Below are 16,693 nucleotides of genomic sequence, written 5' to 3'. Positions count from 1 at the left end.
CAACCCAGGCAGCCCCTGGAGGGGAGGGGAGCTGAAGGTGTCTGCTGCTGACCCCAACTTCCAACATCTGGGGCATCGGTTTACTGGCAGAGGGATCTGGATGGCCATCTCTGTGTCCCTCACAGAGACATGTTTTTCCCCTGTAGTCTTTTATTTTGAAAATGTCCAACATGCAAACCGGTTGAATAAATAGTAAAGTGAACACCCACATACTTAGATTCAGCAGCCGTCAACAGTTTGCCATATTTAATCTCTCTCTCTCTCTCTCTCTCTCTCTCTCTCTCTCTCTCTCTCTCTCTCTCTCTCTCTCTCTCTCTCTCTCTCGCGTGTGCGTGCGCGCGCGCGCGCGCGCGCGCGCGCGCTCTGTAGGTGTGTGTATCCCCTCCTTTCCCCCCTCCCCGAACCACTAATTAGCTACAGATGATACCTCCCTCCTGAATATTTCAGTATCCATCTCCTAAAAACAAGGACATTCTTCTACTTTACCAAAATAGAATGAGCACACGCTGGAAATTTAACATCCATTCAATGTTATTGTCTAATATATTACCCATATTCAGCTTCCTGCAGTTGTCCCAATCATGTTGTTTGTTGCTCATTAAAAAAAACCCAGGATCCAGTCGGGGAACCACACTGTGCATTTAGCTCCTCAGCCTGCCTTCATCTACACCACTGCCCCAGCAGTACTTTCTAGTTCGTTTTATTGTTTCTTTTCCGTCCTTGACAATTTTGAAGAGTCAAGGCTGGCTTTTCACAGCAAGTCTCTTGATTGGGTTTGGCTGTTGTCCTTGCTTTTAGGTTATGCATTGTGGGGCAGGATGATATGCTACCCAGATGTCGTATCTTCATGCATCCTAGCAGGAGGCAACATGATGTCACTTTGTCCCTTTGTTGATGGTAAGTTTGATCGTGTGGTTCAGGTGGTATCCGCCAAAAGTCTCCATTTTTCCTTTCACGATTAACGCGTAAGCTGTGGAGTGATATTTTGAGGCTGTAAATACACTGCTCACAAATAACCCTCGGTCCAATTATCTAGCATTTAATGATGACTCTTGCCTTAACCAAACTACTTGATGCAAAAAGGGTGATCTAACTTCCTCAGCCTTTCAATGTTTATTTGTTGGCATTTTTCTGTAAAGAATTTCCCTCTCTTAATTTTTTGTCAGAATGGACGAATAGATTTTTTGCTCATTGAGTTACGATCCTGTACTGTCATTTACTTTTTTTTAAAGTTCCCATATTGTCCCATACTTGGCCAGTGGGAACCCCTCCAAACTGATTCTTTCTTTTCAAATAACACGTTCCCATCATTTTTGGAGAACGTCCTTATTTTCTGCTCCAACCAGACATTGGAGGATTTGCTCCTTCCCTGCCCAAGGCCTAGAACCAGCCATGGTTGGCAGGAGATATTTGAGCATACTGGAAAGAACTGAGGTATTTCTAGCAATGAAAACTGCCCCAAAAGGTCGATGTGGGATTAAATGAATGAACATATAAACATTTTTGTGGTTTTCTGAAATTTCCAAATGGAAGCTCATGAACAAGCATTACTTTATAAACAGGATACACGTTTGTCTGAAATGTGAAAACGTGTACAGTACGTATGGCAGAGGCAGCATTGCAAACCAGTAGAAAAGGGTGGCCTATTCCATCAACGATGGTCAGCCAGCTACTTATTCACAAGGGGAAAAAAATGAATTCCTACCCTAAGGGGACTAAAGGGTGAAATGTGAAAACAAAAGCTGAAAAACTGCTGGTAGTGAATAGGTTCAAATGCTTCAGAGAGGAAATTGGGTAACATTTAGTAAAGTTGCACGTATGCATATCCTACGCCTGGCGAGCGAGGCGCAGGTAAGTGCAGCTCCAGGGGAAACTGGCAACGGTAGGCGGCGTAGAGAAACTAGTTGCCCTCACACGGGATGTAATACAGGAATGAAAATAGCAGTGCGCGTGTGTGCTGGCACAGCGCTGCTAACTTAAATGAACGGATAAAGTGGGCTTTATTTCTACAGGGCAGTGACAAATGCAGAAATAACCAAAAGAACGTAATTAATATCACGGGGGAAAATAAAGTTGCACAAGCGTATTAAGATGCAGTTTGCGGGGAGGTATGGGGGCACGCGGGCGGGCCGGCCCCTCTCCACCTGCGCTCCAGAACTTGGCGACCGTCCCACCTGCCCGGTCAGAGTCGGGGCGGCGCGGGCGGGGGTAGCGCGCTGGCACCCTTGCGGAGCACTCGCGGCTCCGCGGGCCTCCCTCCTGCGCAGGCGCGGCGGAGAGCTCGGCGGGCTGGGCGGGGCGAGGGCGGGGCTGGGCGGGGCGAGGGCGGGGAGATCGCGGCGGGGCCTGACGCTGGGGCTCTGCTGTCCTGTCCCTGCAGGGCCTGGCGGGACGGGACGGGGCAACCCGGAAGGACACAAGCCGCGGCCGCCTGTCTCCCTAGGACAGAAAGACTCACCGTCCGGCCGGCCTTTTGCCCAGGCGACTGCAGCCAGGATGGGCCGGAAGGTGACCGTGGCCACCTGCGCGCTCAACCAGTGGGCCCTGGACTTCGAGGGCAATTTGCAAAGGATTTTAAAGAGTGAGTCTAGGGGCGGCGTGGGGCAGAGGGGCGAAGGTCCATTCTGGCCGCCAGGCTTTCTGTGACGCACACGCAGCCTTGCTCTGGAGAAACTCGCGGCCGTTGGCATGGGGACAGATAAGATAAGCTATCTTATGACCACGCCTTTGCCCGTAAGTGCCCGGGTCCTCCTCATGAATGGGGGTGCGGAGTGGGTTACAGTGCCTGGGGACACGTGGTATGTACGCGTGGTAAGAAAAGTCTGGCCGTGGAGGTGGAGATGGGAGGGCTGGGGTGAACCTGTCCTCAAATATCTTTGGGGTCGCATGTGACATTTCTAGAGCTGAAACCGACCCAAAGAGGGAAGTGGAATAGGGGTGAGCCCCCCAGCTTAGAGACTGGGTGTGGTCGTTATGTGTGTGTGACGGGGGTCCCCATACAGTTGTCACCTGCACCAGCTCACCTTTGAAAGCGCAAGTTTGCACCGTTGACAACTACACCTGAAGTGGGGCTGCCCTGGGCGACCCTACAGGCTCGGCCGCCTCAGACTGGCTGTCCTCAGCTGGTTACTGCAGCAGAGTTGCCAACCGCAGTAAAAACAGAGTGATTCAGGTGAGGGCATCTTAGCAGCCATGTGCCTCGGACCTTCATCCTTTTTGTTTTTTTCGATCTCAACCTGCTTTCATCTCATCAGAGCTCAGAGCAAATCTAGTTGGAGTGAAGAGAGGCAGTCTCGGTGGCCAGGGCTGAGTCTCCACTTGGCCAGCCTTTCCTCCCCGGCCTGCTGCTCAAACCCAGAGGCGGCTGGTACCTGCTGCTGGTGCCTTTGGGTCCTGTCTTCTCCCTACACAGGGTGTTCTGCATCTGCTGGTTAATAAACTACCAGTGTGTGACTCCCCCCTTGCCCCGCCCTGCTCCTTCTTGGTGCTGAGGGTCAGCCCTGCAGGCCCTGCCTGTGTCTCTCATTTCCTGCAGGTGTCAGCAGGGTCTGGGAGATGCCCTTTTGTTTTTTACGACACCTAGGGCAGCGAGAGAGTTGGATCTGCCTTTGGACCAGTTGTGGGTGCTGAAATTGCCCCTCTTTCTCTCTCTCTGTACATGTAGGTATTGAAATTGCCAAGCACAAAGGAGCAAGATACAGGCTTGGACCAGAACTGGAAATATGGTGAGAGCAGAACACACAGACACCCCAGGGTGGGCAGGTAGAGGCGTCTGTATCAGCTCCCCTCAGCCGAAAGTGCAAGGAAGGAGGTGGCGGGCCTTGAGAACTGCGGACATGCAGGCCCATCTAGGAGACCATCAGAAGCCCGTGAGTGTGCGTGCTTGGCACACTTGAACAAGAGCAGGCCCAGCAAGGCTGGGTGATACCAGACTCCTATGTCGGGTAACACAGGAGCTCGTAGAGAGGCAGACTTTTCCCAGTCCGGGGCTGATGTCAAAGCTGGCTGGACGTCTGGCATTGCATTGGTGTTTGATATCACATGTAGCCTGGGAGGTGCGGAAGTGACAGCCTCTGAGGCAGGAGTCTGTCCTTGGAGAGGAAAGGGCATCCCAGGTCTGGACCCCGTTTTCATCTAAGAATCAGGCTCTCCCCCTGATCAGAACCAGAGGCCGAGAGGAATGCTTTTCAAGGCATTAAGGGTGGCAAAGGCCAGTTTGGGGGTTTGTGTTCACGTGTGCAAAGTTTGCGTTTGCAACATCACTTCCGGGCCATGCGTAGTGGGAAGGACCTTGTGAAGATTTAAAAGTGGTTTACAGAGAATTCCCTGGCAGTCCAGCGGTTAGTACTTCACGCTGTCATTGCCGGGGGTCGGGGTTCCATCCCTGGTTGGGGACCTAAAATCCCACAAGCCATGCGGTGTGGAAATAAGACAAAATGAAGTGAAATAAGATAAAATAAAATAGTAAAATAAAGAAAACAAAATAAAATAGTACTTTACAAATTCTGTACATTTCGTTACTGGGACTCCCAGACTGAGAAATTACTCTCAACCCACTTCCCCTGTTAGGACCTCATTGAGCATTGTATTAGTTTTTTCTGGAGCTGCTGTAACAAAGTTTCACAAACTGGATGGTTTCAAACGGCAGGAATTTATTCTCTCACAGTTCAGGAGGCCCGAAGTCCCAAATCAAGGTGTCAGCAAGGCCCTGCTTCCTCCAGAGGATGGTCCTTCCTGCCCCTTCAAGCTTCTGGTTCCCAGTTCTTTGTCTTGTGGCCGCATCCCTCCAGCCCCAGCCCCGTCTCTTCTCCATGGCTTTTCCTCCTTCTGTTTCATGTAAGGACACTTGTCACTGGCTTTAGGGCCAGGGTCATCTCATCTCCAGATCCTTCACTTACATCTCTAAAGACACTGTTTCCAAATGACGTCACATCCACAGCTTCTGGAGGTTAAGGCATGGACACATCTTTTTGGGGGACACCATTCAGCCCCCTACAAGCTTCCGTATCTATAGCAAGAAACTCAGGGGTAGCTGTGTGAGTGGCATTCGAATGATTATTCACGGTCCCTTTGCCTGAGGAATGTTTTCCTCTGGGTCCAGCTTTGTTTCTTTCGCATCCCTTTCTTGTAGATTAGTGGGATTTGGGCTACATTGAAGGTTAAAAAAAAAATCCAAGAGCAGACACTTTTTGACATGAGAGAGAATTTCTCATTGTAACTGACAACTTTGAGAAGTGGATGGGGCCCAGTCCATGAATTTCCAATAAAGAGCATCGTTTTGGGGGTTTTTTTTGTAGCAGTGATTCCAAGTCTGGCTGCACAATAGAATCTCCTGGGAGGCTTTATAAAGATACCAAGGGGCTTCCCTGGTGGCGCAGTGGTTGGGACTCCGCCTGCCGATGCAGGGGACGCGGGTTCGTGCCCCGGTCCGGGAAGATCCCACATGCTGCGGAGCGGCTGGGCCCGTGAGCCATGGCCACTGAGCCTGCGCGTCCGGAGCCTGCGCTCCCCAACGGGAGAGGCCACAGCAGTGAGAGGCCCGCGTACCGCAAAAAAAAAAGAAAAAAAAAAAAGATACCAAGGCCTGGGTTGCACCCCTGCATGTTCTGACTCCTAGGCCCCTAGGCCCCTGCCCCACCCCTGCCCCCAGGCCCACCCGGTGTGTCTCAGGGGTTCACTGTCCTGCTCCCTCCCTCTGCAGTGGCTACGGTTGTTGGGATCATTATTACGAGTCGGACACCCTCCTGCATTCGCTCCAGGTCCTGGCTGCCCTTCTGGAATCTCCAGTCACTCAGGATATCATCTGTGATGTGGGAATGTAAGTGCCGGCATGAGCATGGGGAAAGGCCGGCTTGGAAAGAGGCAAGTTCAAGGGCGTCGTACGTCTGGAGCCATCCTAACATCAGGGAGGTGGAATCTGCACATTTCAAAGATACAGAAGGCCTCTTGTGGAGAAGTGGGGTTTGTTCCCTCTCTAGCTCTGCAGGTACCTAACTCCCCCAGCGGAGGCTGCTCCTGGGAGATTTTTTTTGTATGTTCTTCCAGATGCTACTGTGCATGTGGGAACACGCTTTGCACAGCTGGGAGCACAGGGTCTCCCTTTCACATGTATAGCTCTTTCTTTACTTAACGGTAAGTCTTGGGATGGTTCCACATCACTCCATATCGACCTGCTGACCATATGGTTCCAGGGGGTGTAGGTATATAAATGTAGCTTTCATAGCTGTAGATTCCATAGGTGTAGGTTCCTCCATATGGTATAGGTCCATGTGGTATATAGGTCCATAGGTGTAGGTTCCGTAAGTGTAGGTCCGTATGGTGTACGTTCCATAGATGCAGGTTCCGTAAGTATAGATGTATATGATGTAGGTTCCGTAGCTGTAGGCCCACGTGGTGTACAGGCAGACCTTGGAGACCTTGCAAGTTTGGTTCCAGGCCACTGCAGTAAAGCCAAATATGGCAATAAAGTGAGTCACAAAGCTTTTGCTTTCCCAGTGTATATAAAAGTTACATTTACATTATACTGTAGTCTATGAAGTGTGCAATATTATGTCTAAAAATATACGTACTTACGTTACTTACACAATACTTTATTGACAAAAAATGCTAACCATCATCTGAACCTTCAGGGAGTTGTAATCTTTTTCCTGGGGGAGTGTTTGAAATATTGCGAGAATTACCAAAATGTGACACAGACTGGAAGTGAGGAAAAGCTGTCGGAAAAATGGCGCCAGTACACTTGCTCAATGCAGGGTTGCCACAGACCTTCAATTAAAAAAAAAAAAAAAAAAAAGCAGTACCTGCAAACCACAGTAAAGCAAAGTGCAATAAGACGAGGCCTGCCTGTAGGTCCATAGCGCGTAGTTTCCACGCTGCAGGTCCCGTGGGTAGGGCTCTGGCCTAGGACTGTTGTTGAGCGTGTCTGCGATGTGCTTTGTGTAACCAGAGCCCACTGGTGGGCCTTTATGTTGTTTCTGTTTGCATCCTTCACTCTGTGTCACGTGGTGTGGATGTGGCCGAGTTTGCTTTCTTTTCCTCGGCCCTGCACGTGGGCTGCACTGCCTTTTCAACCTGCTGCGACATCTGTGTAGTAGGTCTCTTTTGAGCAGTGAACAGATGAGATTTTTAACCCCGTTTGTTCGCATTTACTATCATTCTTGACACACGGACCATGTTTGTGTTCTCTTTTGCTGCTGTGTGACAGAGTACCACAGATGCGACACACAGAACCACACAAATCTGTTGCCTTGTGGGTGTGGAGCTCGGAAGTCTGAAACGGGTCAGCAGGGCTGGGCTTCTGGAGGCTGTTGGGGGAACATCGGTTTCCTTGGAAGAGTCCAGCTCGGGAGGCCCACCCACATCCCTTGGCTCGTGGCCCCTCCCCCTCCCTCCATCTTCAAAGCCAGCGATCATATCACTGCAACCCCTGCTTCCACTGCCACATGCCCTCCGACTGTCCCTCCTCCCTCACAGAAGGACCCTTGTGGTTATGATGAGGGCCCCAGAGAGTCCGGGAGAATCTCCCATCTCAGGGTCTGTAACTTTGTTATATCGGCGAGGTACCCTTTGCCGCATGAGGTGACATGCTTGCACGTCCTGGGAATAGGGATGGGGACATCATTGGGGGCCTTTACGCAGCCCACCACATGGACTGATTCTGGCCACTTTATTTTATTTTATTTTTTTTACATCTTTTTTGGAGTATAATTGCTTTACAATGGTGTGTTAGTTTCTGCTTTATAACAAAGTGAATCAGTTATACATATACATATGTTCCCATATCTCCTCCCTCTTGCGTCTCCCTCCCTCCCACCCTCCCTATCCCACCCCTCTAGGTGGTCACAAAGCACCGAGCTGATCTCCCTGTGCTATGCGGCTGCTTCCCACTAGCTATCTACCTTACGTTTGGTAGCGTATATACGTCCATGCCGCTCTCTCGCTTTGTCACAGCTCACCCTTCCCCCTCCCCACATCCTCAAGTCCGTTCTCTAGTAGGTCTGTGTCTGTATTCCTGTCTTACCCCTAGGTTCTTCATGACTTTCTTTTTTTCTTAAATTCCATATATATGTGTTAGCATACGGTGTTTGTCTTTCTCTTTCTGACTTACTTCACTCTGTATGACAGACTCTAGGTCCATCCACCTCATTACAAATAGCTCAATTTCGTTTCTTTTTATGCCTGAGTAATATTCTATTGTATATATGTGCCACATCTTCTTTATCCATTCATCCGATGATGGACACTTAGGTTGTTTCCATCTCCTGGCTATTGTAAATAGTGCTGCAGTGAACACTGTGGTACATGACTCTTTTTGAATTATGGTTTTCTCAGGGTATATGCCCAGTAGTGGGATTGCTGGGTGGTATGGTAGTTCTATTTGTAGTTTTTTAAGGAACCTCCATACTGTTCTCCATAGTGGCTGTACCAATTCACATTCCCACCTCTGGCCACTTTATTAAATGTCCTAGTCATCATGGCTTTTTCTTTTTTGTTTTTCCTGTTGTCTTTTGTGTGTTTTCTTTGTTCCACTTTCCTCTGCTGGCCTTGAACTTATAATCCGATTATAATTTTTCTGCTTTTTGTCCTCGAAGTGCTAACAGTCATATTTAAAGATATTTTTCTTTGGAAATCCAGCATTTATCTGGATCTGTAAGCACCACTGAAGAAAACAACCATCATACCATGATGTCATGGATATTCTCCGTCTGAAATTGTCTTTACAAATTATCCTCCAGGAAAAAGGTGCTGAGCCTCCTTCCTGCCCTGTTTCTGAAGGTGTATTATCCTTAGCTGATCACAAAGGGCTAGCTCAAAATAAAGAAAACTTAAAAAACAAAATAGAATCTTAAAACGCACAATAATTTTTTTTTAAAAAAAAGATCTTATTTGTTTGTTTTCATGACTGAGGAAGGTTTGTTTGTTTTTGGCCGTTTGCGACACTTGTTCTTTAGCCTACAGTTGAAGTGTCTAATTTATTTTAAGAGTTCTTTATGTGTGAATAATATCAACCCATCCCCACATACGATAAAAATACTTTTACTTGTATGTTGTTTGCTGTTTAACTTTATGCGTTGAGCTTTCAATTTTCTGTTTGTTTTTATTCAAGAGGCTTACTCCAATTGAAAATCGGATATTCACTGAGGGTCTCTGTTTTGTTTAAAATATAAGTTTACCTCCTGCCTTGAACACATTTTTTTTTTTTTAAGTTTATTTACTTATTTATTTATTTTTGGTTGCACTGGGTCTTCGTTGCTGCGCGCGGGCTTTCCCCAGTTGCAGCAAGCGGGGGCTACCCTTCTTTGCGGAGCACGGGCTCCAGGTGCGCGGGCTTCAGTAGTTGTGGCTCACAGGCTCCAGAGCACAGCCTCAGTAGTTGTGGCGCACATGCTTAGTTGCTCCGCGGCATGTGGGATCCTCCCAGATCAGGCCCTGAACCTGCGTCCCCTGCATTGGCAGGTGGACTCCCAACCACTGCACCACCAGGGAAGCCCTTGAACACATTTTTGTATAAATGTGAACACAGGCAGGTTTTGGTTTGGCCTGGGGAGGATTAGAAACCACAGCGGTGGGAGTCCTTGCTGGTGGCATCCGTGTGTCGTGGCCACAACTGGGGGCACCCCCGCCTGCATCCTGTCCTTCAGTCCCTCTGGGAGGAGGAACCCAGGGTAGCGAGACTTAGCCAGTGCAAAGCGGGATTGGGACCTGGCCACCTAATTTGATAGCGCACACTATTAATGGCTGGTTTTATTTCCTCCTCCATCACTCATGTCCCAGGGCATTTATTTATTTGCCTTATTAATTTTATCTGACAACCCATCGTCTTAGGTACCCCTTAAGTCCATCCTCCCGTGGTGCCTGATGCCTTCTGCCCTGAGCGCCTGCGCTCTCACCCTGAGCTGGGCTCCAGCACCTGGGCTTTGCCCAGCTCTGCCTTCTCTGCCATCTCTGCCCAGCTCTGCCCAGCTGTGCCCCAGCTCTGCCCAACTCTTCCCAGCTCTGCCCCAGTTCTGCCCCATTTCTGCCCAGCTCCGCCTAGCTCTGCCCCAGCTCTGCCCCATCTCTTCCCAGCTCTGCCCCATCTCTGCCCCATTTCTGCCCAGCTCCGCCTAGCTCTGCCCCAGCTCTGCCCCGTCTCGACCCAGCTGTGCCCCATCTCTGCCCCATTTCTGCCCAGCTCCGCCTAGCTCTGCCCCACCTCTGCCCCGTCTCGACCCAGCTGTGCCCCAGCTCTGCCCCATTTCTGCCCAGCTCCGCCTAGCTCTGCCCCAGCTCTGCCCCGTCTCGACCCAGCTGTGCCCCAGCTCTGCCCCGTCTCGACCCAGCTGTGCCCCAACTCTGCCCCAGCCACTGGCCCCAGAGCACCCCAGCCTCTGGAGCTTTGATCCCCTCCCCTGCAGAGGAGGAAGGTACCAGGTGGTCCGGGAGGAGATGTAAACACAATGTCTGTCCTGAGGAGGGTCCAGACAGAGGGGTGAGTAGATCTGCTCAGGGCCCACCACTCCCCACCCCAGCCCCGGCCCCTCGGACCCGCTGCCCCTGCCCTGCAGCCTGCATTCTGGGGTGGGGGGTGTTCGGGTCAGGAGAGGTGCCGGGAAGGAGAATTGGGGAGGCACAGGGGCTAGTGCCTGAGGCCAGCAGGGGACGAAGAGGTGATGTGACAGCAGGGGTGTGAGAAGGGGAGGGAGGGAGCCACTGGAAGGTCCTAGAACCTTCCAGGAGGAGAGGAAGAGCCTGAGCAGGGAGGGACCTGGTGCTCTATTTAGGAGACTCTCCCATTTAGGGCCTACGCTGTGGCGAAACACTTGGGCTTGTTGTTAACTTTGGTTTGAGAAAGCCACAGGGGGGCCTTCTGATTCTCATAGAGGTCGGAGAAACTTCACATCGAAGCAGACACATGGCTCTGCTCTTCGCCAGCAAGCACGTGGTCCCCTCTCTCCACAGGCCCAAGCAGACACACAGCTCTGCTCTTTGCCAACGAGCGCGTGCGTCCCCTCTCTCCACAGGCCCGTGATGCACCGAAACGTCCGCTACAACTGCAGGGTGATCTTTCTCAACAGGTAGGGGACCGCCGGGAGCAGTGACCTGCCTGCCTCCGCTGAGCTCTAGGGGCCTGCGGGCACTCGTGCCAGTGCCCTGGGGCACGGGCCCTGGGGGCCCTGTGCAGGGAGGCTTCTTCTGTCACTACCTTAGTGGGGGCTGGGGTACCAGGCAGGTGACTCGAGTGGCACTGCTCCTGGTCTCCATCACCACGGACACCTTCAGGTATCAGAAAGAGAGAGGCCACGGGGTTGGGTGTGGGGACACATGGCCCCATTGCTGGGAGGTCAGTCCAGGAAGAGAGGCCTTGTCATGTCCCCTCGCAGACCCGGGACATCAGCTGCTCGCAAGTGCCCCCCTGCCGGGTCTTAGCTGCCCTGTGCCCGTCGACTGTCGGGGTGGACGGACCGGCAGCTGCTTCTCGTCGGGTCGTGTTCATCTCAGGCGTGGCCTTGTCCCCCTGCCTGTAGGAAGATCCTGCTCATCAGACCCAAAATGGCCTTGGCCAACGAGGGCAACTACCGAGAGCTGCGCTGGTTCACCCCGTGGTCCCGGAGCCGGTGAGTCGCTGCCCGATGCCGGGAGCCAGGTCTGTGACTGCTCCTTGAGCGCTTGTGAAGCGTCTTCCTGCGCGTAGCTTGTGCAGGTCGTGGGGGAGATAGACAAGGATTCCGGGCAGAGTCCCTGCCCCGCAGTACCTGTCGCTTAGCTATAGCTGCTTTGACACAGCTGATCAATTTATAGCCCACTTATCAGAGACCACATGAGACTCTCAGTCATCAGTCACCCATCCTCCGTCATTATACATCTGATCCTGTATATCACGGTTTCCCAGCTCCAGCCCCATCGCTTTAGGCTGGATCCTTCTTGTCGTGGGGGTCTGTCCTAGGCATGGAAAGGTGTATAGCGGCATCCCTGGCCACCACCTGATAGACACGTCCATTTGTGACAATTTAAAATGTCTTCAGACATGGCCAAGTGTCCCCTGAGGACAGAATCATCCCCAGTTGAGAACCCCTGCCCTATATTCTTCTTATAGTTATTCCTGTCTATTTATTGTTGCTGCTATTACAAATGGAATTTTATGTAGGAAAACTTGAGATTTTGTGTGTTGCTTTTGTAATTGGCCACCTTACTACATTCTCTTATTGGGTCTAGTAGTTATTCTATTGATTTTCTTAGTTTGTTTTTTTTTCAGGTAGAAATTATATAATAGAAAACTAATTTTACTTCTTTCTAATATTTACATCCCTCAGTTCATTTTTGAAACTACTTTTCTTGGCCAGCGTTTCTAGAACAATATTCTAGATCATTTCTAGAACAAACGTCTTTGATAACAGGCATTTTTGTCTTTTTCCCAACTTGACTTGGAAAGCTCTTCCTGTTTCTGATTTGGTTTCAGATTTATATCCATCCTTAGTTATTTTTACTTTGGGGATTTAAAATTAATTGAGAATGGTTGTTGAATTTATCAAATTTCTTCTTAGCATATGTTGAGATGAACATGGTAAGTCTTTGCATGTCTTTATAAGCTCCAAATGGATGTGGAATGTTAAACTTTGTTTCCGTTTGCTAGTATCTATTCAGGATTTCCCTCTCTTCCCTAAATTTTTTTTTTTTTTTTTGCGGTACGCGGGCCTCTCACTGCTGTGGCCTCTCCCGTTGCGGAGCACAGGCTCCGGACGCGCAGGCTCAGCGGCCATGGCTCACGGGCCCAGCCGCTCCACGGCATGTGGGATCTTCCCGGACCGGGGCACGAACCCGCGTCCCCTGCATCGGCAGGCGGACTCTCAACCACTGCGCCACCGGGGAAGCCCGAAATGATGACTTTTTTAGTATGTATAATCCCTGGTTGCAGGTCATGGGGCCTCTGATTTTCATCCAAAGAGAGATTCCTGTGATCAGCTTCTGAAACAAGCTTCCCTCTTCCCACTGGTAACCACTAGTTTGTTCTCTATATCTGTGAGTCTGTTTCTTTTTTGTTATATTCAGTAGTTTTATCTTTTAGATCCCACATATAAGTGATATCATACAGTGTTTATCTTTCTCTGTGTGACTTATTTCACGAAGCATAATGCCCTCCAAGTCCATACACAATGTCGCAAATGGCAACATTTCATTCTTTTTCATGGCTGAGTAGTATTCCATTGTGTCTATGTATCACATGTTCTTTATCCATTCATCTGTTGATGGACACAGGTTGCTTCCATGTCTTGGCTATTGTAAATGTGTTGCTATGAACATTGGGGTGCATTTAACTTTTCAAATTATGTCTTTGTTTTCTTCTGATATATGCCCAGGATTGGGATTGCTGGATCATGTGGTAGCTCTATTTTTAGTTTTTTGAGGAACGTCCATACTGTTTTCCACAGTGGCTGCACCAATTTACATTCCCACCAGCAGTACCCAAGGGTTCCCTCTCTGTTCTGTTCTTTGATGCACCTAGTATGTTTTCATATCTTCAAATGTCTTAATTTTTCAAATTATTTTCTTAGTTTTGAGCTCACTTTTTATCTTCTATTGTCTGATTTTCTTTGCTATCTTGCATTGGCTTCTGTTGTCTCTAACTCTATGCCAGTGTAGATCTCTAGTTCACTTTTTTTCCCTCCATTTCTAATGTTGAAATGTTGAATCCTTTCAGACCATCACTCATTTAATGGTGCCTGTAGGAAGGGTGGCAGTGGATACTGAGCTGGAACCAGAAGCTTTCATTCTGGTACAGTTAAAAAACAAAACAGAGTTTTTACCCTTCGGGAGTTGTGCCAAAATGGTGACAATAAAATGGTTCTGTCACTGTGTCCCTGCTTTAGTAATGAGTCCGTCACAGCTTCAAGATGCTATTTCAGGCTTTTGTAGGAAAACAGAAAAAAGGCCCAGTTCTTGACTGCAGAGAACTTAAGAATCTAGGTTCACTTTCATTAGATTCTTAGGTGGATGCCCCAAATCTGAGCCCAGCAAGACGGGGGTGTTGGGGGGCGGGGGTGTCGAGGGGGCTCTTGTAGCTCCCAGAGGGCCAGAAAAGACTTGAAATTAGCATGGCCAGGAGTGGTTTCTCGGCAGAAATATGCTGCTAGGGTTTCTCCAGGGGATGTTCGCTGAGGAAGAAGAACAGCCCATCAGAGGAGCTGTGCAGAGCAGGAGGGGCTCAGGTGTGGAGGCAGCTGGAAAGATGGGTCGGGCCAGCGTGAAGCCAGCTCGGAATGACTCACTGCCGATCCGGAGGGTTTATTGTCGGTACTCTGGTTCTTTAATGAACTGTGCGGACCTCATGAGCCATCCGCTAGGTGTAGGCTGGCTTTGGAGCAGAGCGTGGGGAGGAGCAAAGGGGAACCAGCGTCGTTCCCTGGTGGGCTTGCCTGCATCTGGTTCTGAATGGATCTTCGTGCAAATTGAGGGGAGAGGCGAGGGTGAAGGGAGAAACCTTGGGGCGGCTCTTCCCTCTAAAACAAATTGTGACGCAGCGGCACCGCCATCACCGAGCCTACCGATGGTGAGCTCATTATGGGATGCCAAGGCAGCTCGGGGGTCAGAGGACGTCTACAGTTTCTTTTCCCTTCATTAGTGAGGGAGAAACAGCACTGTCCTCTCCATTTCTCTGCTTTTAAAATTTACTTAAGTAAAAGCCACAAAAATCTCCCAGAAGGTTCTTGTGAATTCCAAGAAAGCAAAAAGAAATCTAGTTAATTAAATGTCTTAATGGTGCATCTGGTAACAGCCTATCTGAGGTCAGATTTGGAAACCATCTATTGTTCGAATTCTACCTTTTCGTGTAGACCGTGGGATGGCTTGTACTGAAGTTGTGTATTAAACTCTGTGTCCAGCTCATACAATCTGGGACGTTATTTTATTACTTCAGTGATGATATCCGTTTGTCACCGTATGTTGGGTTCATGCGGTGTGATCATTTTGATTCAGGACCCTTGAACAGGAATTCCACCTGGATGTCTCCGTGGGGAAATACGACTTCTTTTCAGATAATCGCCGTGACATGCCTCTCCGATGCCGCGCGTGAACGTGTTAACACAAGTGTGTGCCCGAGGCATAGCGAGGCCAAGCAAACTGAAATGTCAGAGTTCGGAGCAGAGAAAGGTTTTCTGCAGGGCCGCGCAAGGAGACGAGGTGGCCCAGGCCCTGAGAAGTTTCAAGCTCCCCGAAGGGTTCTGACAGAGCGTTTTTAAAGGCCAGGAGAGGAGGGTGTTGCAGGGTACGCGATCAGTTCGTGCACAGTTCTCTGATTGGCTGACGGTGAGGCAGCAGGGTGGTGTCACGGGGTTAATATGAGCAGTCCTTAGGCTCCAGGAGACCTGGGGCTACGTGTTCATGGTCACTGAGTAGTTCTTCCACTTGGCGGTGGTGGTGGGGGGTGTTCACATCTGTAAAACAACTCAGGAAATGGGCATCAACTACTGTTATCTAGGTACTTCAGAGAGGAGCTAACGCAGAGGCTATGGGGGAAGGCCTGTCCCAGGAAGGCCCCCATGGCGTCCTGGTCAGTTACAAAAGGGTGGGGAAGCCAGGCCGATGGTAGCAGAGCACCCAGCGTCTCGCTGTCACGTGGCCTGGGAGCCTCATCGCGCAGGCTTATACTTGCCTTTTTGCCTTAAATTGATGGTTCCTTTGCCAGCTCATCCGTTCCGAGCTCTCGTTTTGCTCTGCGTCTGGGTGCCGTTCTGCGTATTTCCCGGATGGTCCTTCTCACATCTGTGGTGGTTTCCTTTCCAGGCAAACAGAGGAATATTTTCTCCCCCGGATGATACAGGACCTGACAAAGCAGGTGAGTCTTGGAGAAGAAAACCCGTTCTCGGTCAGACGTCGCTCTGGGTTGGGCCGTGGGGGCAAGACCCGTCGGGTCAAAGTAACGGGCATCCCCATGGCCCGTGTAAGGAGCACAAACAAAGGGGTGATGTCTGTAACAAGTGGGGAGGGTCCCGGGAGCAGAGGTGGGGGGACGGTGGGCGTCTCCTTTCCCCTGTATCATGCCTGTCCTGTCCCTGCCTTCTCCTCTCCTCTGGTTCACTCAATGGGGTAGAGGGCTCAGGGGAGCCTGGGGGAAGGGGTTCCTGCCCCACCTCGGCCGGCCAGCTGTTCCCTGCTGGGCTGGGGCTCGGGCTTAGGGACTGCTCAAGAAGCCGGGTTTGGAGGGTTTCTAGTTATAAAACTCATGAAGGACTTTCCTTGGCTGCCTGTTCATTCTGTGAAAACTCAGCATCAGAAATCTGTCTTGTCCTGTCTTATCTTTTGCACCTGGCTGGCCAGGCCTGAAGAGCTTTGACTTTGCAGCCTTATCTGGGGACCTCAACCATCCCCTTCGTCCTGGAAGCTGCTGCGGTGGGACAGCTGGGACCCGGTGCTGTCCACTTCCTGCGGGGCGTTGAGAGCCAGGGGCACAGAGCGGGTGTTTCGGGGGGGCCCTGATTTCTCTGGCTCCTGCTTGAGTTTCCATTCTGGTTGCCAAGTGTATCAGTTTGTTTAGGCCACCATAACCAAGCACCACAGCCTGGGTGGCTTAAACAACAGACATTCACTGTCTCCAGTCCTGGAGGCTGGAATCTGAGATCCAGGTGTGGGCAGGGCTGGGTCCTCCTGAGGCCTCTCTCCCTGGCGTGTAGACGGCCGTCTCCTCCCTGTGTCCTCACGGGGTCGTCCTTCTGTGTGT

General features: G+C 50.4%; 1 protein-coding gene across 4 annotated transcripts in view; it reads left to right on the top strand.

The window, feature by feature from the left end:
• Positions 1-2,327: 2,327 nt before the first annotated feature.
• Positions 2,328-16,693, top strand: part of NADSYN1 (NAD synthetase 1) — a 30,309-nt gene continuing 15,943 nt past the window's right edge. Inside the window, exons 1-6 of one of the 4 annotated variants that reach the window (XM_004278057.4) lie at positions 2,328-2,581; positions 3,665-3,725; positions 5,702-5,818; positions 11,004-11,057; positions 11,508-11,597; positions 15,760-15,811. In XM_004278057.4, the coding sequence (XP_004278105.1) occupies positions 2,497-2,581; positions 3,665-3,725; positions 5,702-5,818; positions 11,004-11,057; positions 11,508-11,597; positions 15,760-15,811 (459 nt within the window). In that variant the 5' untranslated portion in view covers positions 2,328-2,496. The other 3 variants (XM_033402509.2, XM_033402510.2, XM_049713035.1) reach the window with 3 other exon arrangements.

The sequence above is a fragment of the Orcinus orca genome, chromosome 8 (assembly GCF_937001465.1).
Source record: "Orcinus orca chromosome 8, mOrcOrc1.1, whole genome shotgun sequence".
Classification (NCBI taxonomy): domain Eukaryota; kingdom Metazoa; phylum Chordata; class Mammalia; order Artiodactyla; family Delphinidae; genus Orcinus; species Orcinus orca.
This window is presented reverse-complemented; position numbering and strand designations above follow the sequence as displayed.